This window comes from Lithobates pipiens, unplaced genomic scaffold (genome assembly GCF_037356315.1).
Source record: "Lithobates pipiens isolate NorthernLeopardFrog02 unplaced genomic scaffold, aLitPip1_a1.2 Scaffold_3, whole genome shotgun sequence".
NCBI lineage: Eukaryota > Metazoa > Chordata > Amphibia > Anura > Ranidae > Lithobates > Lithobates pipiens.
Genome location: NW_027507790.1, coordinates 219,913 through 247,476, shown reverse-complemented (window position 1 = coordinate 247,476; position 27,564 = coordinate 219,913). Strand labels below are relative to the sequence as shown.

Sequence of the window (27,564 nt, the reverse complement as noted above, 5' to 3'; positions counted from 1 at the left end):
TGTTTCATGTCCATTACATGAGGACTGGTGGGATTAGTAGTTGCTGAAAATATTCTTAGCCTAATAAAAAAAAAATAATAATATAAAATACAGCTACCCTATCAAGTAAGCTGTACTATATTGCTTTTTGGTTTAGTTATCCCTTAGGTACACTTCTTTATTGAGTGTGCTTTACAATGGCTAGCAGCAGCCCTAAAGTTCAGTTACTACACACCTGAGAAAACCTGACTTTGCAGTCCCAGCTGAAAGCTAGATTATTTGCACTGGATACATGAAGGGGTTTCAAAACAATAACATAGAAATATCAGGAATCTATATCTGTAAATACATGATTAAAAATTAAAGTGGCATCTCCTCTTTAATGTTTTGTCCGCAAAGGCCAAGGAACAATGCTTCACAGAGTCAAAAATAAGAAGGAAAAAACAATAACATTTATATTTTCAAGTGAAATAAAATTTGCAGGAAGCACAGCAGCAACAAAAAGAGAAAAATTACAATTATTTACAACTCAGCTGCACAGATAAGAGAACAGATTGGACCCTGCAGAAGTCACAATGGATTTCATCTTCTTCGTGGTTACACCGATGTTACCTCCCACCCCAAAGTCACCATTTCTGCAATCAAAAGTATTCCTCCCTATAAAATTAGGATAATGCCCTCCTTACAGAACAATTGGATAAAAACAAGAAACGAGGCATCCAAAGCACCAAAATCTAATGGAGAGTACATGTGGTTCTATGTAGTGTTCTAGAGGTAGCAACGTAAAACATTTAGGTTTTCCAAGATTGGTAATGGAGAAGGCTACTAAAGATAAAATTCCAGTGTGTTCTAAAATATTAGCCTAATGCATAACCAAGGACATGCCTGAAGTGGTCTTCTTTACACGACACAACAGCGCATTGGCTTTCCATGTATATCCTAAAACTTCAAAAAAAAATTTTTTTGGTTCATTTGTACTGGCTGCTGCTTTAAGTCACACAGTCAGGTAAATGAATGAACCGGTAGTGAAAAAGACTGGGTAAATGTACTCTGTCTATACCTAACAAAATATGATGCGACAAGGACTCTTCAATTCATGCAGCTATTTTGTAATAGGTTTCAGAAAGAAAGCAATATTCTACCTCTTGCTTCCAGACCGACTAACAGCAGGTCCTTGTCCTAAATAAAGATAGTGTTCTGAAGGCCTCTCTGGAAAGGCTGAATTGGAACTATTCTCCTTTAAGTATTTGGAAAAAAAAAAAAAAACACAAACAACCCAAACACTCTTTCCAGTAAGTAAAAATGGATTTAAGGTGCAACAAATAGGAGGATATGAAACTATAAGGAAAAAACATCCTCCCAAGGCTGGCTCTCCATCCTGGCTTCCGCTGCCTTACCCTTGTATATGCCGTGACTGTTTTGTACAATTACCCCAAATTACTATGACACATATTTAAACCCCCCCCTGCTCCTCCTTCATGTAAACACAACCCTGCATCTGCTACAAGGCACACACAGCTTGCAGCATGACCAGGAGTTCTTTCGTTTCCCTACAAATTGATTTTAAAAACAGAATGATTAAAAAGCAAGTCAACCCCTTTGCAGCTCCAGGATCCTGCAGTGCTTTGCAGCCCCTGGTGGTGAAGAGGTTAACCATGGGCAGCAGTAAACATTAGCAGGTGGGTTAAGAATAGTGGAGTTATAGTCAGCACTGCTTCATAAGGCAGCATGGATTCATTCCGCTGGTCAATGGCCACTGCAATGACTCCGCCTTGTGCCTTCCAGAGGTTACTTCCATTCTGGCCACCAAAGGGAGGAGCTAAGGGAGGCAGGTCTAGACAGGCTCATGAGAAGCTCTGGATGGGGTGACTGACTCGCATGCATGCCCAATAAATGGCACGCCCAATGCATATCAATGCCAACAGCAGCACTAGCGCCCAAGAGGCATAGATTCCACCAAATTTGCGTGCCAACGTCCAAGTGCCCGCCTGCAAGACAAAACAAACATCATAGTGTAAAAATAGGTACCTAAACATATGACAAATGTTGCAGCACTGACTATAGAAGCTATGGCTAAATTCCAACTTATGCCTTTTCTTTATTCAATGTTAACCATTTATGAAGGGAGTATACAATGGATATAAAAAGTTTACACACCCGTTAAAATGTCAGGTCTCTGCCATAAAAAAAAAAAAAAAAAAAAAAAAATTTATTTTATATATATATATATATATATATATATATATATATATATATATATATATATATATATATATATATATATATATATATATATATATATATATAAAATTGGGTCCGACAGATATTCGGACGGAATCAGTTCGATGCATACCACACAATCGGATTATCCGACAACACAGTCCGATAAGAAACATTCGGACGGATTCTCCGACCGTGTGTACAAGGGCTAATACTGGGCCTCTGGCACTTCTCTGTAAAAAAATCTTTTTTGCTAGAAAATTACTCAGAACCCCCGAACATTATATATGTTTTTTTGTTTTTTTTTATCAGACACCCTAGAGAGTAAATTGGTGGTCATTGCAACTTTTTATCTTGCAATTTATTTGCTCAATAATTTTTCAAATGCCTTTTTTTTGGGAAAAAATAAAAAATAAGTTTCATGAATAAAAAAATAAAAATAAAAAAACAAAACAAAAAAAAACAAACAAACACAGTAAAGTTAGCCCAATTTTTTTTATATAATGTGAAAGATGTCACGCCGATTAAACAGATACCCAACATGTCACGCTTTAAAATTGCGCACTCTCATGGAATGAGGCCAAACTTCGGTACTTAGAAATCTCCATAGGCGACGCTTTGAAAATTTTTACAGGTTACCAGTTTAGGAGATCTAGTGCTAGAATTGTTGCACATGCTCTAATGCACACGGTGATACCTCACATCTGTGGTTTGAACAGAGTTTACATATGTGGGTGGGACTTACATATGCGTTCGCTTCTGAACGCGAGCTACCGGGGACAGGGGCGTTTTAAAATTAATTTATTTTACTTATTTTTACACCTTTATAACATTTTTTTTTAACACTTTTATTCCTATTACAAGAAATGTAAACATCCCTTGTAATAGGAATCTATTGTGACAGGTCCTTTTTACGGAGAGATGGAGAGTTAATAAGACCCCACATCTCTCCTCCAGGCTGAAAAGCATGAGATCGAGAATAAAAATAATAATAATAATTCACAGACCTCATGCTGATAGCACGACCGTGGCTTTTTTTACTCTCAGGAACTCCGACGGTCATAGCGATGACTGGTGACCATCTGGTCACCGGAAATCTCTACTGTCGTCATCCGGCACTGGCCAATTATTTCTCCAGACCCCTGATGGCACAGGCGAGGTCGGAGAAGCCCCGGATGGCGCGGGGGGGGGGGGGTTTAACGTCTCCTCCCGTCGCCTATAAGAACGATCAAGCGGTGGAACTGCCACTATGATCGTTCTCAACGTGCACAGACTCGCCGGCTGGAAAGAATGATATCTGATATCCACTCACAAAGTATAATGACGCCCTAAGGTATTGAAGTGGTTAAAGGGTATCACTCAGTCAGGAGAAGGGTACAAAATAATTTCCAAGGCATTAGATATACCATGGAACACAGTAAAAACAGTCATCATCAAGTGAAGAAAATATGGCACAACAGCAACATTACCAAGAACTGGACATCCCTCCAAAATTGATGAAAAGACACAAAGAAAACTGGTCAGGGAGGCTGCCAAGAGGCCTACAGCAACATTAAAGGAGCTGCAGGAATATCTGGCAAGTACTGGCTGTGTGGTACATGTGACAGAAATCTTCCACATTCCTTATGTCTGGGCTATGGGGTAGAGTGGCAAGACGGAAGCCTTTTCTTACCAAGAAAAACATCCAAGCCCCGCAAAAATTTTACGGAAACACATCTGAAGTCTCCCAAAAAGCATGTGGGGAAAATGTGTTATGGTCTGACGAAACCAAGGTTGACCTTTTTGGCCATAATTCCAATAGATGTTTTTGTGTCAAACATAACACTGCACATCACCAAAAGAACACCATACCCACAATGAAGCATGGTGGTGGCTAGGGATGAGCTTCGAGTTTGAGTCGAACTCATGTTCGACTGGAACGTTGGATAGACTTTAATAGGGTTCTAAAGTTCACACGAAGTTTAGGTCTGTTCGCAGGTTCTGGTGTGAACCGAACAGGGGGGGGGGGTGTTCAGCTCATCCTTAGTAGTGGCAGTATCATGCTTTGGGGAGGTTTTTCTTCAGCTGGAACAGGGGCCCTAATCAAGGTAGAGGGAATTATGAACAGTTCCAAATACCAGTCAATATTGGCACAAAACCTTCAGGCTTCTGCTAGAAATCTGAACATGAACTTCATCTTTCAGCATGACAACAACCCAAAGCATACATCCAAATCAAAGGAATAGCCTCACCAGAAGATTAAAGTTTTGGAATGGTCTGGCTAGAGCACAGACCTGATTTTGACTGAAGATCTGTGGGGTGATCTGAAGAGAGCTGGGCACAGGAGATGCCCCTCACAATCTGACAGATTTGGAGTGATTTTGCAAAGAGTGGGCATATATTGCCACGTCAAGATGTGCCACGCTGATAAGACTCATATCCAAAAAGACTGAGTGCTGTAATACAATCAAAAGGTGCTTGAACAAAGTATTCATTTAAGGGAGTGCACACTAATGCAACCATATTATTTTATTTATTTTTACTTCCCTCCACCTAAAAGATTTCAGCTGTTCAATTGAGTTTTACAGTTTATAGGTCACATTTTAGGTGGAAAAAGTTCTGAAATTATGAATCTTTGTCTTTTTTTTACAACACAAAAAGCTGACATTTTAACAGGGGTGTGTAGACTTTATATCCACTATATGCCGAAGCATACTCACTTAATAGTCATTTACAGTGCATATAGAAAATAATCACCCACACCAACATGTCAGAAGAGAAAAAAATAAAAATAAATCACTGAGTTGGAAAAAAGGATCACCAATCTCCAAAAAAATAAAAAATAAAAAAAAAGGGACTTGTAAAATCAGATGTAGCTATTCACCTCCTCAATGACACACAGTCATTTGACTTTCAACTGTGATCAGCCGAGCATGAAAAGAGCTTTCCTGGAGCATTTCAGTCCCTGGTAGTGCAACTCAAGCAAACAATCAACTATGGGTGGCAAGGCACTTTTAAAAGATCTCTGGGATAAAGTTGTGGACAGGCACAAGTCCGGACATGGATACAAAAAATGTCAAAAGCTTTATCAATGCCTATAAGCACAGTGAAGTCTACTATTAAGGAGTGGAAGGTATTTGGTACAACACAGGCTCTCTCCCTGGATCAGGACATCACTCCAAAAAAGGAGGAAAGAGCCAGGAGAAAACGGATCAGAGAAGCTACCAAGAGGCCTACAGCAACTCTGAAGTAGTTGCAGGAATTTCTGACAGAGTGGTCATTGTGTGTGCATGTGACAATATCACAAATTTTCCACAAATGTGGCTTGTGTGAGAGGGTTGCAAAAAAAAAAAAAAAAAAAAAAAAAAAAAAAAAAAAAGGGAAAGGCCACATGCAGTCACGACTGAGCAGCTTTGCCAAAACTCACCTTAACCACTTAGACCCCTTTCACACTGGGGCGTTTTTCAGGCGCTTTAGCATTAAAAAAGCGCCTGTAAAGTGCTTGAAAGAAGCCTCATCTGCAGTCCCAATGTGAAAGCCCAAGTGCTTTAACCAATGCCCACCCGGCCAATGCATATATATGGCCGGGTGGGAGCCGTCTACTCCTGATAGGACGTTCAGGAACGTCCTTCAGAAGTAGCGGGATCGCGCGCCGCGCGTGCCCACGCAGCGGCGCAATCCCGATGTGCTCGTGTCACCCGGACACGGCACATCTCAGATTGGCAGGAGGGCTCTGTGATTGGCCCTCCTGATCACATGACGGCCGTGTCCAATCACGGCCATCATGTGATGTAAACAAACAGCCGGTTGCTAGGCAATCGGCTCTCCTCACACGGAAGTCATCGCTGAGGAGAGGAGAGCAGAACGCTGCAGCCAGCTGATGATCAGTGAGTATGGGCTGCTTTTTACAGCTTTTCACTCACTGATCATCAGTCTAGTGTCAACACACCACACAGTACAAACACAGTCTCCACATATGTCCCCAAATAATAAAAACACACGTCCCTAATAATAAAAACATGTCCCCCACATATGTCCCACTAAAATCACATGTCCCAATGATTATCTGCACACATATGTACGTGATCACCTGCACACATATGTACATGATCATTTGCGTACATATGTCCGTGATCACACAAACCAATTATTATACACTTAACGGAATTTTTTTTTTACCAAAAACATGTAGCAGAATACATTTTGGCTTAAATTTATGACAAAATTTGATTTTATTGGATTTCTTTTCAAATAGAAAAAATTGTTTTTTTTCCAAATTTCCGCTTTTTTTGCGCTTATATCGCAAAAAATAAAAAAACGGAGTCGTGAATAAATAACACCAAAATAAAGCTCTATTTGTGCGAACAAAATGATAACAATTTCATTTGGGTACAGTGTAGCATGACCGCGCAATTGTCACTGAAAGCGCGAGAGCGATGAAAGCTAAAAATTGGGCTGGGAAGGAAGGGGGTGAAAGTGCCCTGTATTGTAGTGGTTAAGAGCTCTTTCACAATGTCAGCGCCCGAAAAACGCCCGTAAAGCGCCGCTTAAACTAGCAGCGCTTTACCAGCGTTTTTCGAGCGTTATTGGGGCGCTTTTAACCCCTGCTAGTGGCCAAATAAAGGGTTAAAAGCGTCCACAAAACGCTGCTGCCAATATCGTTTTTCTGGCGTTTTACAGGTGCTTCCCATTGATTTCAATAGGAAGGGGCACTTTAGGAGCGTTTTATTCACCGCTCCAAAAGCGCTGCAAAGAAGCTGCTTGCAGGACTTTTTTTTGACGCCCTGCCAGCGCAGCGCCTCAGGCTTTTACATTGGGATTGCAGTTGCAGCTTCTTTCAGGCGCTTTTTTTTAATGCTAAAGCGCATGAAAAACGCCTGAAAAACGCCCCAGTGTGAAAGGGGTCTTAAGGACTGAGCCTGTGAGATTTGGTGTTTACAAGTTGAAAAGTTTTTTTTGGTAGAAAATTACATAGAACCCCCAAACATATATATATTTTTTTTATAAAACCCTAGAGAATAAAATGGTGGTCGTTGCAATACTTTGTCATGCCGTATTTGCGCAGCAGTCTTACAAGCTTACTTTTTTTTTGGAAAAAAAAATAAGACAAAGTTAGCCCAATTTTTTTATATTGTGAAAGATAATGTTACACGAGTAAATTGATACCCAACATGTCACGCTTCGAAATTGCACCCGCTCATGGAACGGTGACAAACTTTTACCCTTAAAAATCTCAATAGGTTACTTTAAAAAAAAAAAAAAAAAAAAAAAAATCTACAGGTTGCATGTTTTGAATTACAGAGGTCCAGTGCTAGAAGTATTGCTCTGCTCTACCGATCGCAGTGATAGCTCACATGTGTGGTTTGAACATAGTTTTCATATGTGGGCGCTGCTCATGTATGCGTTCGCTTCTGCACGCAAGCCCTTTTATTTTTACACTGTTCTTGTAAAAAAAAAAAAATTATATATAATATATATATATATATATATATATATATATATATATATATATATTAATAATAATAAATAATTGTGTCACTTTTAATCCTATTACAAGGAATGTAAACAAACATTCTTTATATTGTAAACATTCCTCGTAATAGAAAAAATAAAAAGCATGACAGGACCTCTTAAATATGAGATCTGGGGTCAAAAAGACCTCAGATCTCATATTTACACAAAAATGCAATAAAATGAAAAAGGTAATAAAAAAAAAAAAAAAAAAAAAGAAGAATAAAAATAAATCTATTTCTCTTTAAGAGCTATGGGCGGAAGTGACATTTTGATATTGCTTCAGCCAAACAATGGTATGGAGACTCAGACGGGAGAGCCGGTCCGGAAGTGGTTAAAGATTCTGAGGCCACATGGAAAAAGGGGTTGTGGTCAAATGAGACTAAAATTTCATTATTTGGCCTCAACACAAAATTTGTCTGGCGGAAAGCCAATACAGCTCACCATCCAAATAACACCATTCCTACAGCAAAGCATGGAGGTGGTAATATCCTGTTATGGGGTGTTTCTCTGCAGCAAGACCGGAGCACTTGTCAGGATAGAAGGAAAATGGATGGGACAAAATACCATCAAATTCTTGAGAAAAATCTGCTGTCCTCTATCAGAAAATTGTCAATGGGAAGAAGGTTTACCTCCCAACATGACAATGACCCAAAAACACACAGCAAAAATGAATGGACACCACAGTGGTTGAAGGAGTCCTTGCATGGCCTAGTCAGAGCTCAAACTTGAAGGGGTTGTAAACTCATGTTTTTTCACCTTAATACATCCTATGCATTAAGGTGAAAAAACAGTCACTGACCAGCCCCCCCCCCGTTTCACTCACCCGAGATCTGTAATTCCCACACCGGAGATGCGGTTTTCCCCTCTGCCTGTTATCTAGGCTCTTGACTGGATAGATTAATAGCAGCGCAGCCATTGGCTTCCACTGCTGTCAATCAAATCCAATGATGCGGGCACTGGGGGGGGGGGGCCCAAGTCTGGCATTCTGCGTCTGCAAATGCTGGACTCAGGAACACGCCCGCAAGGTAACTCCCGGGAGAACGCTTCTCCTAGGGGGGGGGGGGGGGGTTATATGATGCCAGGGAAAGATACCAGCACCGTCGGGGGACCCCAGAAGTCGAGGATCGGGGGCCACTCTGAGCAAAAACGAGCTGCAGAGTGGAGGCAAGTATGACATTGTTTTTTAAATAACAAACAAAGCCTTACAATCACTTTAAACTCCATTGAAAAGGTGTGGAATGACTTGAAGACTGCAGTCCACAGTCACCATCAAATCTAACTGAACTTGAGCAGTTCTGCACAGAAGAATGGGCTAGATGTGAATAGTAAGTAGAGACTAAAGGCTGTAATTAAAAGCAAAAAGTGGTTCAACAAAATACTGATACAAGGGGGTGATTTTTTTTATTCAAAAACCGAATTACTGATTTGGGAAAAACAAATAAATAAATAATAATAATATATGACTTGGTGTTTTATCTTTCACTTGGATGTTATAAGTTGCACTAAGTAAATACAGCTGGATAAAACAAAAAAACTGTCTGTCTTCGTTTCAGGCTGCAAAGCAACACAATGGGGCTTATTTATGAAAGGCAAATCCACTTTGCATTACAAGTGCAAAGTGCACTTGAAATTTCACTGAAAGTGCACTTGGAAGTGCAGTCGCTGTAGATCCAAAGGGGTGGGAAATGCAAGGAAAATAAAAAACAGCATTTTAGCTTGCACGTGATTGGATGATAAAATCAGCAGATCTTCCCCTCAGATCTACAGCGACTGCACTTCCAAGTACACTTGCAGTTCAAAGTGGATTTGCCTTTCATAAATAACCCCCACTGTGATCATTTTAAACAGGGGTGATGCTTGTTTATGATCCACTGTATACTATGCAACAGATAGAAGGCTAAATGCATGCTTTACACAAGCCTAAGGCACTTCAATTTCAGTCATGTGACTATAATTTTCCAATTTTATTGGATGCAACTGAAAATAACTGACACTTACGAAAATAGTAATTTCATCCTGGTGCGTTAGCTTTGTTAATTGAGCCTACAGTCTTAAATTACATTAAAAAAAAATGAAATAAAATGAAACCAAGTATCCAATTCTAGATAAATATTTACCACAAGTCCAGCGGCAGCCACAGCAAAGACGAATCCCAATAAGAAGCAGCACACACATCTCCTTCGTGGGTACCTCAGTCCAATAGAGGATCTGAAGACGAAAATAGATATGGTAAAATTGAGGCTTAAGTCTAGTGCCAGCATTCTTCCCCATCCTGAACGAGCTTATCATTCTCTGACACTTACACTTTCCGGCAGTGCGGGCAGCGTGCCAGCGTCCGGTCTGAAAAATCTGTCCACTGAGAAAAGAAGAGTGGTTAAAAAAACCTTTTAGAATGACAAAAGCAAGAATTCAAGACAGATGCAAACTGCAAGAGAGAGACACACGATAGCATTGGTAAAAGCACACAATTACCCATCGGGTCACATAAACCTGCATACATTAGAATAAATTGTCTCCATTCTATGTAAACCACAAGGCACTCAGGCAGCACCTAGTAGGGGTGGCATAAGGCAAAGTCATTATTTTGGTCTCACAGCTGCCTCCTGCTACTGATAAGGACTATTGAGAAGGAGCTCAGAGATGCAGAACCCCTGACCACAATGACATGATGATGTTCCCAGTTTTCCTATTTGAGGAACGACTGTATTCCCTGAGTGCTTAGAAATATGTCTGCAGCGCAATGCTTTTATTACACTAGATCAGCTTTTCTCAACCAGGGTTCCATGGAAGAAGGCAATTCTTCCCAATGACCACAAATGTCTGAAGTGTTTTCCCAGAGAGCATAACACTAATATACTGTGAGCTGTATGTATAATTATTAGCAAGGGTTCTCCCAAACTGGAAAGTTGTATAGAGGGAGTGGAGCTTTCCAACCACGCAGCTCAGCAAATACAGCACAGATTATTATTATTTTACAGGATTTATATAGCACCGACTGTTTATGCAGCGCTTTCCAACTTGAGGGCAGACAGTGAAAATACAACAGGAATCAGAGGGCCCTGCTCCTTAGAGCTTACAATCTAAGAGATTGGAATGAGACCAAGTGCTCCATGCAATAGGTCCTCTTGAGGGGGAAAGGGGTTCAATAAAACCTTGATTTTTAGTGATACTTCTTTCTGAGAAAAGCTAAAAAATACTGCATTAGAGGTTTCTTGATTGGCAATAAAAAAAAAAAAAAACACACATGTAGAAACCAGAGATGCCATTTTATATGTTGCATACATACCAATTTGAAACAGAACACCATTACAGGATCTGTTCTAAAGAATTAAAATATAAATAGTAGCTGCAAGTGTTCTGCTCCGCACTCTTAATTTGTACTGTTGTAGAGATCCAGGAGTGAGTCACTGGATGTGACTGTGTGCCGATAATTTGTTATTAACACCTAAACACGCACACTACAGCCGTACACAGCACCCCTTAAGCCCCATACACACTATCAGTTTTTCTGCTGAGCTTTTCCTTCAGATTTACCAAAACCATGTAGTACAAGGGCCTGCCTGATTGCATACACATTGAAACTCCTAAGGTTTCACCTCATATTATACGGTTTTGGTAAATCTGAAGGAAAAACTCAGCAGAAAAACTGATAGTGTGTATGGGGCTTTAGGCTACATTCACACCAGGGATGAAGGCTGGTGCAAGTTGTGGCAGCAGGAATCTTTAGATGGCTGTGAGCAGCTGGGTGAAGTTTTCGGCCCCTATCACTATTACAGGTCTCCGGTGGTCACAGCTATCTGCACAGATGAGTGACTGCCTACAGTGATCGCTGCTGGACACCACAACGTGGTAGTAGCTGCGGCTGCTGGCAACCTGTTATTATAGTAAACGGGGCTGCATCTAACTTCTCACAGCCACAGCTAAAGATTTCTGCCATTACAGTTCACACCAGTCTTAAAAGGGGAAGTTTGCCTTTGTAAAATAAATACACTTTCTTTTATATTTAGGAGCCTGTAAAGCATTGCACCCACGATCAGCAGATCAGGTTCCCGCACACTGTCAATGTAAGCCATTTGTCTGTACGGGCAGTTACACAATGACAGGAAGACTCAATTAACTACCTAGAGCATTCACTAGTGCCCTGGTAGTTCATTAAGAACTAGAAGTCTTCAGCTGAAAAATGCTGTCGGCACTTGCAGTTCATTCACGGATCACACAGCGCCGTACCTTTCAAATTGCAACAGTGGGTGTGGGGAGAAGGTCACCGGGCCTCTATCACAATGAGGGGGGGGGGGGAGGCTGCAGAAGTGGGAGCATGTTACATGTTCCACCTTATAAACAGATGTAACATGCTATCTCCCATAGGAGAACTCATTGTTTAATCAAGGCTACATCCACACCATTAACAAAGACAAGACAGACAGTAGCTTTATAAAATGAAATGCAATTTAGGCAATTACAAACTGCATAAATAGCAAGTTGCATCATATCCACGAAAATCCACATACAACAAAATGACCCCACACTTGAATTTTGTTTCAAAAAGCATTATTTCCAAGAGAACACCCCAATTCAATGGCATAACATTACACAATTTTGCATACCAGAAAATTGTTCTTGCAATGTCCACAAATGACTCGTACGCCGACAGGCTGTGGCTCTGGGCTGAGGGGACCAGCATGGACTGGGCCGAGGTTAATGATTCGTTTACTGGTGAAATCAGACAAACATTAGTTATTCTTTCAAAATTAAATTATGCAAGAGCACTTATTACAATACACTGTTACATGTTCACTGAATCCAAAAGGAATATAGTTGCACTCTCCAGTGCAATCTAATAACACTCACTTCAGAGAATGTAACAAACATACTATATTACCTTCAAACAGCATCTTTTAATATATGGCATGTACTGCCACTAACAGCCAGTGATATATAGCAACCAAAGATTAAAGAAGAAGAACAATGGAACAACCAGTGGGGTAACAGCCCTATGCGGGTACGCAGGTCCCTTCTGCATGGGCACAGCAGCCCATTCATGTGAATGGGCTGCCATGCCTGCATTTCCCTCAGACAAAAGGTGCATGAACCTTTTTCAAAAAGCAGTCTGCAGGGAAATGGCCTGGTTATTTTGACCAGGCCATTTCCCTGTGGTTCCCGCATCCGCAAACACGCTGTGATTTTTACATGCATGGGAGGTGCCATGGGAAGTGCCATTCAGAATGAACGGTAGCCTGCATGTTTTTACTGCAGGTGGTTGCGGGAATCCCTGCAAAATTAACTAAAAAATAAACATTAGAACTGCCTAATCTGTGCAATGGTTTTGCACAGAGCAGCCCCGATTTGCCTCTTCCTAGATCCCGTGTCGGGGCTATGGGCCCCTCCCCTTGCTATGAGGGCACTTGTGCGTGCTAGCTCCCAAGCCTCGCTCCATGTTCCTATAAGACACACAGAGTGTGGCTCAGCCCGCCCCATCCTCACTAACTGCGATTGACAACAGCATGATCCAATGGCTCCAGATGCTGCCTCTCAGCCAATGAAGAGGGAGAAAGCAGAGAGAAGATCAGTCCTAACACTTCCTACCATAGATACAGGGAGGGAGCGTTATCCTAGAATAGAAAAAGTGCGCTGCTTAACCTCTTGCGAACTAGCCTCCGCAGTTATACTGCAGCAAGTTGGCTCGGCTGCATGCATCGACACACGTCGGTTCGTGCACAAGGTTCTGTGGGCACACGCCGGTTGGCCAGCGGGAAAGCCAATCAGCATGTCCGGCGGACTCAACGGCCACCTGCAATCATTCCTCGTAGAGACAGAATGGGAATCTGACGAAATAAACAGGGGATGACACAGGATCTTGTCTTCCTGCTATGCAGGAAGATGGATCTGTGTGTTGTCTCAGGCAAAAAAAAAAAAAAGCAGATGCTCAAAACAGGAGTATCGTTTGCAAGAGGCCTAATCCAGTGTGAGACTGCTTCTGTACAAGGAGTTTCTTGTAATAAAGTCTGATCATTGCTCTCTGTGTTTGTGTGTTTGTGGTTCCACAGACTTCAATGGAGAAGCTGCAGAAAACCATGTAGTGCATTTTTGCTGCAATTTGCATTTTTAATCCACTGAACAACAAATTGGTAAAAAAAAAAAAAAAAAAAAAAAAAAAAAAAAAAAAAATATATAAAAAAAAAGGAAGGAAAATAAATGCAGACATATGCAAACAGAATGTAACAACTTGTGAAAAATGCATCAAATATGTATGTGCAAAAACAAATGGCAAAAAGCAATGTAGAGATAGATCAAAAGCAAACTGCATAGGTGTGAACCAAGCCTAAGTTTAACTTAATAACAGAGGAAATGTCACCTGACAGACCCCTTTCACTGGAACTAGTCTTTAACCACTTCCCGACCAGCGCACGACGATGTACGTCGACAGAATGGCACGGGCAGGCATATTGGCGTACAGGTACGTCCAATCTTCAATGCCGCCCTGCCATCGGGATCGCGCCGCCGCGCTACCGCGCTGGTCGGGACCCCCGTGAGTCCGGTCGTGGGACCCGCGGACTCGATCGCCGCGGGCATCCTCGCGATCGTCTCAAGGGACGGTTGAATGGAGGAAATGCCGTGTAAACAGCATTTCTCCATTCTGCCTAGCAACTAGTGACGCTGATCTCTGCTCCATGTGATTGGAGCAGAGATCAGTGTTCACTAAATGAAAGCCCAACCCCCCACAGTTAGTAACACACCCCTAGGAACACTTAACCCCTACACTGCCATCCACTGGTTAACCCCTTCACTGCCAGTGTCATTTACACAGGAATCACTGCATTTATATAGCAGTGATTACTGTATAAAAATGACAATGGTCCCAAAAATGTGTCAAAAATGTCCGATGGGTCCCCCACAATGTCGCAGTCACAATGTTTTTTATATATTTTTGGGGGATATTTATTATAACAAAAAGTAAAGCGTTTTTTTCAAAATTGTTGCTCTATTTTTGTTTATAGCGCAAAAAATAAAAACCGCAGGGGTGATCAAATACCACCAAAATAAAGCTCTATTTGTGGGGAAAAAAAAAAAGGATGTCAATTTTGTTTGGGCCACGTCGCACGACTGCACAATTGTCAGTTAAAGCGACGCAGTGCCGAATCGCAAAAAGTGGTCTGGTCTTTGACCAGCAAAATGGTCCGGTCTGTAAGTGGTTAAATAATGCCTGAAAACCACCTCCCATTCATTTCAGTGTGCCTTTTTACACTAGGATGGTGCCCTTGGGGCAGAGCGCTGCTAAAACACCCTGCCTATTTAAATGAATGGGCAGCGCTTCAAAAGCGTTTTTAACCCCTTCTTTGGGGTTAAAAGCACCCCGCTAGCAGACGAAAAGCACCGCTTAAACACGCTAAAGCACCGCCAACACGAGCGGTGTTTTAACGCTAACGTAGCCGTGGGCCCAGTGGGAAAGGGGTCCAAGACATTGTAAATAACATGCATTCATTTGCCCTTCCCGTGTGGTTTGTTCTCACCAGTATGGCCTGGGGCACGCTATCCTCTGGGAGGTGACTTTACAAATTAGCAGACAGTTGCAGGGACAACGAACATACTTCTTCCCCTGGGGGGCATTCTTTATGGGCTGCAGGAAGTAATGAATAACCATTAGGCAGACATACAGGAACAACTCCTCTTCTCACAATTTAAAAAGTACACCTAAAACAGATACTCTGTCCTACAGACACGCTGATTTACTTACTGTGGCCTCATTGCAGACTCCACATTTTACTACATGCTGATGCATTTTGCCCTCCACATTTATGAGTGACTGGCACACCCTGCATGTTATCATAGGAGCAGAGCCACTTTCAGGACTTGTCAGTGGTGAATAAGGTGGAGGGTCCTCACTAGGTAACGCATGACCTGCCGGGAACACAGGAAATCCTGATAAGGAAGGGAAAAAAAAAAAGTTCAGAACACAATTAAAACAAATATTTAGCAAGAAGAACAAATAGTTACAAAATAAACTTTGTTTAACTAGCAATCCAAGTATTACAAGAGTGATTCGGGCAGTAAAGGATCATAAGAATGTCATCTATGTGTAAAAGGCACTCTGCTTTCCAGAAAGCTAGGTGCATGAACATAGACACACCTAAGAATGGATGCAGAGAGGCGGAAAACAATATAAAAATGGCAAAATTTGGTCGGCTACAATGCCTACACAGTGACCATTTATCTGCTTGGCTGTTGGCTAGTATTCTAAATATAGGGTATGACTTGTGTAATAGTAAATACTGACTGTTTAACATATGTGTGATATTATACTGATTGAGAGAAGAGATATAATAAGCATGGCTCACAAGTACTTTGCCTAACATACAATAAATCCACTGCATCCAGTATCATCGAATAGGGCCATAAAAAGTCACAAGACAGACCTGCATTGCGCAATTCTAAAACAGATATAGCCGGAGTCGTAGCCCATATGAATCAAAATATATTAACTTGTTGACCCATGTCCCCTCTTCACTTTGTGAGAGCCCAAAAGACGTGCCAAATAGTACCAGCTTTTCATGAATGTAAACTAGAACAATGAACTTCTCTTTTTGGCTCCCTTTTGGTGTTTTAAGAATTTTTTTTTTGATAAGTGCAAAAATACAGAAAGTAGGATCAGAGATATATATCTATATCTATATATATCTATCTATATCTATCTATATCTATCTATCTATCTATATCTATCTATATCTATCTATCTATATCTATCTATCTATATCTATCTATATCTATATATATATATCTATATCTATATATATCTCTCTATATATCTATATCTATATACACACACATACATACACACACACACATACATACACACTAAAAGCAGTAGTAAACCAATAAATAAAACCCTGCAAGGCAATAGCATCATCTGTTAGTATGGATCACATACTAGCACATTATGAAAAACTTAACATAGTGAAATGACATCACTTCTGTGCATGTGCAGATGTACAGTCATGCTGGCAAGTGTGCGGAAACATAAACTGAGCTGCACAGCTCCAGTTTAGATACTACAGGGCACTGCAGGTCTCTTTTGCAATGAAAGGCCTGTGCACACATGTTTACATTTTGTCTTCTATTCCTTTTTGCTGTTCGGTCTTGAACCCTGAGTTAGCATACTCATCTACACAGGAAATCCAGTTTTATCCTGCCGTCTGATCCACCAACTAATCCCGTCACCATCTTCCACTCGGACATAATCGGGAGCCAGCTGTCTTTTCCAGGTTCTTGCAGACGCCCCCCTGATGATGCGCCACCAGTACCACCCTCCTCCACAAGCCCTCTGTAAGCTGACGCCTCCTGGGATAGCGGACACGGCTATCCCAGGAGGCTGCTGGAGCAGGGTAGACTTCATTCTTGCCTAGGTACGAATGAAGGAAGGGGGGTGGAGTCAGACTAGAAAAATAAAAAAGGTAGGAAGCAAAATGGATATTATGATTGTGGAAGGCATGAGGATTACGATTACCTGCAGTAAAACATTTGTTACCCCAACACTTCATGCTCCTGACATGTGCATGCTGTACCATGTACTTGCATGAGAAAGTATCCTGTTCTCTTTGTATTACTGCCTTTGTGTTCCTGCCAGTCCCCCTGCTCTTCTATTAAAAACTAACCACACTAAGCAGGAGAACACACCATGGTCAGTTCTCCAATGAAACTCTAATTCTGTACTCTCCAATGATCAGACTTGTACTGACACGTCTCCGCTGCACAGCCATTCACTGGGAAGCTCATTATGCTGCTGCCTCTTCTCCCCAACTCTTAAGCAGTTGAGAACAGAGGGTATCACTTATTTAAAAACAAAAGTGGGAGGGGGGGGTGTATATATATATATATATATATATATATATATATATATATATATATATATATATATATATATATATATATATATTTATATTATATACACATATATACACACACACACATATACGCACACACCCCAAGGCTCAACAAACCCCAGGTCGCCATAGCGACCAGAAATCGCACCCTCGGGCACCTAGACTGTCACCAGCCCACTCACTATAACTCCCAATGCCCCAGACATTGACTGCCTCTTGCCTTCTTTCTTGTGAAACTGAAAAGTAACAGTGAGGAGGGAGGAGGATCTGTCAGATTTAAGCTTGATGTCAGAGGTGGGCGGGACCCGGCTGGGGTAGTACCCAGCAGCTATCAAACACCAGTCAATAGGATCTGGGCGGGCCGCTACATGTATGTGGCCCCGTCCCTTTTCTTAAGCAGCCCAATCATTGGCTGCTTTATGATAGCTGCTGGGTCCCGCCCACCCCCCGACATTAAGCTCAGTTCTGACAGCTCCTCTCTGTTACAGTTTCACACAGTTACTGAGGGCTCAGTGTGAAACCTGCCAGTGCCAATCAGTGCCATCTGCCGGCACTGCCACCACCAACCAGTGCCACTACCAATCAGTGCCATCTGTCAGTTCCAAACCAGTGCTACCTGTCTAAGCCAACCAGTTCCATCTGTTGCCAGCCTTACTCTTTCTGGTCAGCCCATAAACCTGATGTAAAAGCGTTACATTGGAGTTATTGACTGGGTGCTCTGTTGTGAGTTAGGGGGTGAAAATTACTGGCCTTACTCCGGGAGTTGACAATCCATATCACTCTAAAAAAAAAAAAAACTGGCTAACTTTTTTAACTGGCTCCTAGATTCAAAGCAAATTTGTCAAGCCCTGATATACACACATACGCCTTTCATTTATATTTTAAACATTATGGGTTGTTTTACAAGGTGATTGTTTACAATCATTTTAAAGCGGGAGTCCGTCGGGACTCTGCGTTTTTTTTTTTTAAAGCCAGCAGCTACAAATAGTGCAGCTGCTGACTTTTAAAATAGTGACACTTACCTGTCCAGCGCGCCCGCGATGTCGGCACCCGAAGCCAATCTCTCGATCGTCTCTCGGGTGCTGCCGTCGCCATCTTGGGTATGGGAATCAGGAAGTGGAGCCTTTCGGCTTCATTTCCCGGTTCCCTACTGCACATGCGTGAGTCGCGCTGCGCAATAAGGATGGACCCGCTGCCTCTGGGATTTGTGTTTCCCAGCAGGCAGCGGGGGACTTTCTGAAAGGGGCGTAATCTACGCCCCTTTCCGCAGAGAGCTATCCCGGAAGTGGGTGCAGATACCTGTACTGTACAGGTACCTGCACCCCCCTCCCCCCTGAAAGGTGCCAATTGTGGCGCCGGAGGGGGGGAGGGTTCCGATGAGCGGAAGGTCCACTTTAGGGTGGACCTCCGCTTTAAAGAAAAAAAAAAAAAAAAAGACGTCACACTACTTGTTCTGCCCCTAAACACATACCTGGCTCCTCTCACTGATCCAGTGAGCTTCCTGGTCTCACAGGGGACACAGACAGCAGAGGAAGCCATTGGCTCCTGCTGCTGTCACTCAACCCCAAAGAGGAGGGGGCGGGGCTGAGCCATGCTGTGCATTTCTATAGACACACACAGCGCGGCTCCAGAACAGGTGCTCCCTCGACACACTGCTCGCTATGGGGGCACCCGCAGGAAGGGGAGAAGAGAGGTTCAGGGCCACTCTATGCATTATAAATTGCACAGGGTAGGTAAGTATAACCGCTTTGTTATTAAAAAAAATACACACACATATACATGAGCAACCCAGTTGCAAATTTTAATAAAAATAAAAAACACATTGCCCACTGTTTTATTAGACTGTGTCCCTCCTTCAGCTCTTTCTCAGGGCCCCATTGAGGCACAGCTTGTTTGGGACCCTGGTGCCCACTAACACAACTGAATGCTCCCGTCCCCATGCTGCTCACTGACCATTACATAGCATTCAATAATCAGACCACGCCCCTGGTTTGATAGGAACCCAGCCCCCTTCACCTTCTCTCCACTTGCCCCCATTGGCCAATCACCTCTGCTACTCACAGGCCCCGCCCATCGTGTGTGTGCTTCAGCTGATCAGCAACGCACATCGACTACGAGTGATGTGGGCGTGGCAGCCAGAGCTCGCCAATAAACAAATGATTTAGGCGGGGTCTTACCTTGCGGCTTGTTGCTGGGGGTGGGTCCAGGACCACCGTACGGAGGAGCAGAGGGAAGACCGCTACCTGGCGAGAGGGCTCCGGGGCCCCCGGCTGCCCCCATGCCGCCTCCATCCCCGAGATCCGAGAGGAGAGGGGAGCGCTCTCCATCCGCCATGTCCCTCTCTCCCACCGATCACCGGCACACACGACTGCTGCTGCTTCTCCCGTCTGCTGACGCACCTCTCACTGCGGCTGCGCACTACGCTTGCGCAGGAGGTGGATCGGGAGGCTTCTAGAGCGCGCACGCGCAGAGAAGGGTTTACGTCTTATCACGTGCTCCTAAATTGCAAACAAAGGTCCCACGCTCATGTGACAATCACCTGATTTAGTGGATCGTTTTTTTTTTTCCTCTCATGTAGCTTTATTTACAACACATACAGAAAACAGTAACTGAACTGAGTAGTCAGTTACCCCAGTTCTGTGTGCAGAGCTGAACTCTGTGTTATCCGTTTTCGTCTATTGACTTTGTAATAACTCCATATAATGGAGACGAGGGTGACAACGCTGCTCCTACATAGTGAGTGAACGTTGTCACCCTAGGACAGGAGGCTTGTCACTGGTAGGATCACCAGGTGAAAAGTAATGCAGACAGCACATCTAAACACTGATAAGTTGCAATCAATCTCTCCACTCCCCAACTCACCCCCTCGATCTCCTCACGGATCTCAAACTTACAGAATGACAGATCAATATGAATGTCACACCACTTCCTCAAACTCAATCTTTCTAAAACTGAGCTTGTTATATTTCCGCCTTCACCCCCCCCCCCCCCCCCCCCCGTGACTTCACCATTACAACACAACCATTGGTCCCTCCAGACATGCCAGGGTCCTGGGTGTCATCCTTGACTAGGGTTGCCACCTTTTCTTCATGTCAAACCCGAACACTTTAGCGGCGCACAGCAATTTTTTTTTTTTCAAATATAAACTATAAATATATTTTACAATTAAATAGCATTTCTAATCATATGGAGTTAATCACAAGAGTCCCCCTTTACATCAGAGTCCACAGAGTTCCCCTTTTTCATCTGAATCCAGAGAGTTCCCTTGTAAATGGGGGACTCTGCAGACTCTGATGTAAGGGAGAATTCTGGGGACTCTGACATAAGAGATGCTCTGGAAATCCTGATTTAAGGGGGAACACTGAGTACTCTGAGGTACGGTGAGGACTCTGATGTAAGGGGAAACACTGTGGCCTTTGGTGTAAATGGGAACTGTGATATAAGGGGTGCTCTAAGAACCCTGATTTACCTTAGTGTACTCACTCAGAGGCAGGAGAGAAAAGGGGGGAGACTTCAATCACAGACAGGGATGGATGGTGAGCTCACTCACCCCTTGGCAGTCAGCACCTCTCATCCACATGTATCTGAGGCTGCTGGACTTCAAATTTCAGGCCCCCACTTCTCTTTTCTGAGGCACAGTGCCATGGATTGGAGTATGGGCAGACAAAGAGGTGTAGGGGCAGAAGAAAGATTTGCAGACTGAGCCCTCTCTCTTCTCCTGTCTGTATGTGGTGGGACTATTAGTGCTGGCTTTAAGCAGTTGTAAAAGAGAGTGTAACAGACACTCAACTTACACAACTGCAGCCAGTAACCCTGCTGGGTGGCCATGGTCCAGTTTAAATAATGTGTCCAGATTTCAGGCCGTTTGAAACCTGGACACATAATTCCAAACCCAAACTGTCCGGGTGAATCCCGGACAGGTGGCAACCCTATCCTTGACTCTGACCTCTCCTTCAGCCCCCATATCCAATTACTGCCTAAATCCTGCCGCCTTCACCTCCGCAATAGCTCCAGAATTCGACCATTCCTAACTAATGACACCACAAAGCAACTTGTTCACTCCTTGATTATTTCCCGCCTTGACTAGTGCAACTCTCTCCTTAATGGCCTACCCTTAAGCAGGCTTCCCCTTTAGTCTATTATGAATGTTGCTGCTAGACTGATACACCTCACTAACCGATCCGTGACTGCTGCCCCTCTCTGCCAATCCCTTCACTGGCTTCCCTACCCCACCGTGTAAAATTCAAAATGCTAAACATAAAATACAAGGCCATTCACAACATCCCCCCTATTTACATCACCAACCTCATCTGCAGATATCGTCCCAAATCGTCCCCTCCGATCCTCCCAGGACCCCCTGCTTTCTAGCTCCCTTGTTACCTCCTCCCATGCTCGCCTTCAAGACTTCTACAGAGCCTCTCCCATCCTCTGGAACTCCCTACTCCAGTATATCCGATCAGCACCTACCACGTCCACCTTTAGGAGATCCCTGAAAACTCATTTATTTAGGGAAGCCTATCCCACACCCACCTAACTGTCCCTGAGACACCCCCATCAAATCATTCTCTGCAGCTATTACCTTTTGTACCACCACCCCCTCCCTTTAGAATGTAAGCTCTATGGGCCCTGCTCGTATTGAACTGTATTGTAATTGCGCTGTCCCCCCTCTACATTGTAAAGTGCCGTGTAAACTGTTGGCGCCTATATAAATCATAATAATAATATATGAAAGGGTTTGTTTACCTTTAATGTCATTTGTAAAATAAAAAAACCTTTGCACTACAGCTTCCGCTGAACATTAAAGCAGTATTAAGCCCAAAAGAAAACATTTATTATTTTGCAGCTCACCAATTTTTAGATGTGATCACTGCATTCATTTTATTTTTAAGCTTTATTTTCTTTATTTATATCTGGTGATCCTTGTCAGTAAGTCTGTTATTTTTTTAAAAGAACAAGCTGGCCTGCAGATGTAGCAGTTAGAGGGCTGAGAAGAAAAAAAAAACATTTAACACAGACAGGGGTGCTTACAATAGTCAGCTTTTATTTATTTATGAAAATCCGTCATCCCAAAAGGAACAAAACGGTTTGCTGTAACTGATTATAAAGTGCTAGCTGGAGTTCGGCTTCAATCTGTTAGTGTATCTAAATCTGCTAGTACATCTAACACTTCCCTCCCTCCAGTCTGACAATGCTGCTGTGCCTCCTGTGCTCCTTCATCCGGAGTTGCGCAGTCTAATACAGGAGGTGTGTCATTGGTCAGATCACCATGTGAGAACAGAGGGGAATAAAAGCCTGAAAACCTAATGTAGCCACCACATCTAAAGCTGGATACACACTATACAACTTTTGTTGTTTGATTTCCTTTAGATGTACTAAAACTATGTAGTGGAAGGGTCTGCCTGACTGCATACAAATTGAAAGTGTTTAGGTTTGACCTCATAGTATAAGATTTTGGTAAATCTAAAGGAAAAAATCGACAGAAAGTGTGTATCCAGCTTAACCGGTTCCCGACCGGCGCACACCGATGTACGTCGGGAGAATGGCATGGCTGGGCAAATGGGATTACCTGTAATAAATTTGTAGTTAAATTTGCCGCCGTGCCATCCTGCGCACTGGCCTGGGACCTCCGTGAGTCCGATCACGGGTCCCGCGGACTCGATCTCCGGGGGGATACCCGCGATTGCCTCACGGAGAGGAAGAATGGGGAGATGCTAATGTAAACAAGCATCTCCCTGTTCTGCCTAGTGACAGTGTCACTGATCTTTGTTCTCTGTGATTGAGAGCAGAGATCAGTGATGTGTCACATGCAGCCACACCCCCCCACAGTTAGAATCTCTCCCCAGGACACACTTAAACCTTAAACTGCCCCCTAGTGGTTAACCCCTTCACTGCCAGTGTTATTTACACAGCAATCATTTGTATAGCACTGATTGCTGTATAAATGACAATGGTCCCAAAAATATGTCAAAAATGTCCGATGTGTCCGCTATAATGTCACAGTCATGAAAAAAATCACTGATCGCCACCATTACTAGTAAAAAAAAAAAATATTGATAAAAATGCCATAAAACTATCCCCTATTATGTAAACACTATAACTTTTGCACAAACAAATCAATAAATGCTTATTGCGATTTTTTTTAACCAAAAATATGTAGAAGAATACGTATCGTCCTAAACTGAGGAAAAAAAAAGTTTTTTTTATATATTTTTGGGGATATTTATTATAGCAAAATGTAAAAAATAATGCTTTTTGTTTCAAAATTGTCGCTCTATTTTTGTTTATAGCGCAAAAAATAAAAACCGCAGTGGTGATCAAATACCACCAAAAGAAAGCTCTATTTCTAGGAAAAAAAGAACGTCAATTTTCTTTGAGAGCCACGTCGCACGACCGCGCAATTGTCAGTTAAAGCGAAGCAGTGCCGAATCGCAAAAAGTGCTCTGGTCAGGAAGGGGGTAAAATCTTTCGGGGCTGAAACGGTTAAAGCGCAACTTCAGACATTTTTTCATCTGTCCATCTATTAAATCTTCTGCCCTTGTTGATTTAACTTTGGATAGTAAAACATGTTTTTTATTTCTGTCAGTAAATACCTTATACAGCCCACTTCCTGTTTCTTGTCTGGTAAAAAGCCTAAGCTTATGACATCCATCTCTCTCTCTCTCTCTCTCGAGAGAGAGAGAGAGAGAGAGAGAGAGAGAGAGAGAGAGAGAGAGAGAGAGAGAGAGAGAGAGAGAGAGAGAGAGAGAGAGAGAGAGAGAGAGAGAGAGAGAGAGGGGATGAGTCATAAGAGGGCCAATGAGAGCTGGAGGTGTGTCTGTGTAAATCCAGGAAGTGAACAGGCAGCAGGTTCAGCTGCCCACAGTAAAAATGGATGCATCAGTGGAGGGAGATTTCTGCAGCATATTACACTGCTGGTAACATGATCTGTGACAGGAGGAGAGAATCCTGTGTCTGACGAAACGCTCCTCCATTCACAAATCATGTTACAAGCAATGAATTTTCAGTTGTCACCTGAAGAGGAATAGAGGGGAAATCTTCCACTAATTCTGGAAACATTCCAGGGTTTCCCTCCCTCCTTTGGAAGCATTTCCTCTTTTTGTTTTGGCAGTGTGACAGGAAGTGAAGAGAAATCTCCCTGAACACAGATGACAAAAATAAATCAATAAATGTCCCTAGGGATATATTTTTTTTTTTGTGTGCAAATATCATTAGAAGTGAACTAACTCTTCAAATGATTTGATTTTCATCCTTTATCACCTAAGGACTGCCCGTGCACAGTACGTTGCTGTCTGCTTACAGGTTGAGGGTGCCCATTCCCCCCCCCCCCCCCCCCAACATCTGCTGTGACTGTACACAGCAGAAGTCTGCCAGCAAGTCCCGACCATAAATAATGTGTCCAATCACAGCACAGAGCCCCATGTTGATAATCAATACAGGGCTCTGTACAAAAGGAACAATCTCTCTGTTTCTTATCCCTGCAGAGGATAGGAAACAAAGAGAGATGTTAGTAAAAATAGCACACATTTAACCCCTTGATTGTCCTAGATGTTGACCCCTTACCAGCCAGTGCCATTAGGACAGTGACAGTATAGAATTATCACTGATCACTGTATTAGTGGCACTGGTGATGTCAGTGGCAGTAAGTCAGTTAGTGTCAGATTGGTCGCCACACTATCGCAGTCCTAGTATAAGTTGCTGATCACTGCCATTACTAGTATAAAAAATATATACATTGCCTTGCGAAAGTATTCGGCCCCCTTGAACTTTTCAACCTTTTGCCACATTTCAGGCTTCAAACATAAAGATATAAAATTTTAATTTTTTTGTGAAGAATCAACACAATTGTGAAGTGGAACGAAATCTATTGGATATTTTAAACTTTTTTACCAAATAATAAACTGAAAAGTGGTGCGTGCAAAATTATTCGGCCCCTTTACTTTCAGTGCAGCAAACTCACTCCAGAAGTTCAGCGAGGATCTCTGAATGATCCAATGTTGTCCTAAATGACTGATGGTGATAAATAGAATCCACCTGTGTGCAATCAAGTCTCTGTATAAATGCACCTGCTCTGTGATAGTCTCAGGGTTCTGTTGAAAGCGCAGAGAGCAACATGAAGACCAAGGAACACACCAGGCAGGTCCGTAATACTGTTGTGGAGAAGTTTAAAGCCGGATTTGGATACAAAAAGATTTCCCAAGCTTTAAACATCCCAAGGAGCACTGTGCAAGCGATCATTTTGAAATGGAAGGAGTATCAGACCACTGCAAATCTACCAAGACCTGGCCGTCCCTCTAAACTTTCAGCTCAGACAAGGAGAAGACTGATCAGAGATGCAGCCAAGAGGCCCATGATCACTCTGGATGAACTGCAGAGAACTACAGCTGAGGTGGGAGAGTCTGCCCATAGGACAACAATCAGTCTTACACTGCACAAATCTGGCCTTTATGGAAGAGTGGCAAGAAAAAAGCCATTTCTCAAAGATATCCATAAAAAGTCTCGTCTAAAGTTTGCCACAAGCCACCTGGGAGACACACCAAACACGTGGAAGAAGGTGCTCTGGTCAGATGAAACCAAAATCAAACTTTTTGCCCACAATGCAAAACGATATGTTTGGCGTAAAAGCAACACAGCTCATCACCCTCAACACACCATCCCCACTGTCAAACATGGTGGTGGCAGCGTCATGGTTTGGGCCTGCTTTTCTTCAGCAGGGACAGGGAAGATGGTAAAAATTGAGGGGAAGATGAATGCAGCCAAATACAGGACCATTCTGGATGAAAACCTGTTGGAGTCTGCAAAAGACCTGAAACTGGGACGGAGATTTATCTTCCAACAAGACAATGATCCCAAACATACAGCAAAATCTACAAAGGAATGGTTCACAAATAAAGGTATTCAGGTGTTAGAATGGCCAAGTCAAAGTCCAGACCTGAATCCGATTGAGAATCTGTGGAAAGAGCTGAAAACTGCTGTTCACAAACGCTCTCCATCCAACCTCACTGAGCTCGAGCTGTTTTGCAAGGAAGAATGGGCAAGAATTTCAGTCTCTCAATGTGCAAAACTGATAGAGACATACCCCAAGCGACTTGCAGCTGTAATCGCAGCAAAAGGTGGCTCTACAAAGTATTAACGCAGGGGGGCCGAATAATTTTGCACGCCCCACTTTTCATTTTTTTATTAGTTAAAAAAGTTTAAAAAATCCAATAGATTTCGTTCCACTTCACAATTGTGTCCCACTTGTTGGTGATTCTTCACAAAAAATAAAAATTTTATATCTTTATGTTGGAAGCCTGAAATGTGGCAAAAGGTTGAAAAGTTCAAGGGGGCCGAATACTTTCGCAAGGCACTGTATATATTATATAACCCATAGTTTGTAGACACCCTAAGGCCCCTTTCACACTGGGGCGGTGCGGGCGTCGGCGGTAAAGCGCCGCTATTTTTTAGCGCCGCTTTACCCTCATTTTAGCAGCGGTATGTGGCCGCTAGCGGGGTGGTTTTAACCCCTGCTAGCAGCCAAAAAGGGGTTAAAACAGCCTGAAAAGCTGCAGCGGCGCTTTGCTGGCTGTATAGCCGCGCTACCCCATTGATTTCAATGGGTAGGAGTGGTAGATACACCGCTCCTTCACCCCGCTCCAAAGATGCGGCTAGCAGGACTTTTTTCACCGTCCTACTAGCGCACCGCTCCAGTGTGAAAGCCCTCCGGCTTTCACACTGGAGTGAAAGGGGACGGTTTTTTCAGGCACTACACAGGTGCTATTTTTAGCGCTGTAGCGCCTGAAAACCGCCCCAGTGTGAAAGGGACCTAACTCTCACAAAACACACAAACCAATCAATATACACTTTTTTTATATATATATTTTTTTTACCAAAGGTATGTAGCATAATACATTTTGGGCAACATTTATGAAGAAATCAGATTTTTTTTTTTTTTATTATTCGATATGTATTATAGCAGATTGTAAAAAAAAAAAAATTTTTTTTTCCAGAACGTTCTCTT

At 42.7% G+C, this 27,564-nt stretch overlaps 1 protein-coding gene across 1 annotated transcript; it reads right to left on the bottom strand.

Moving 5' to 3' along the window:
- Window positions 1–332: 332 nt before the first annotated feature.
- On the bottom strand, window positions 333–20,002 carry PIP4P1 (phosphatidylinositol-4,5-bisphosphate 4-phosphatase 1). The gene is made up of 7 exons (XM_077461120.1): window positions 19,745–20,002; window positions 15,425–15,609; window positions 15,201–15,307; window positions 12,297–12,402; window positions 9,996–10,048; window positions 9,810–9,900; window positions 333–1,967 (listed from the first exon to the last, which is right to left on the bottom strand). The coding sequence occupies exons 1-7, from the start codon at window positions 19,899–19,901 to the stop codon at window positions 1,824–1,826; spliced, it is 843 nt and encodes a 280-aa protein (XP_077317246.1). The 5' UTR covers window positions 19,902–20,002; the 3' UTR covers window positions 333–1,823.
- Between the last annotated feature and the right edge of the window lie 7,562 nt (window positions 20,003–27,564).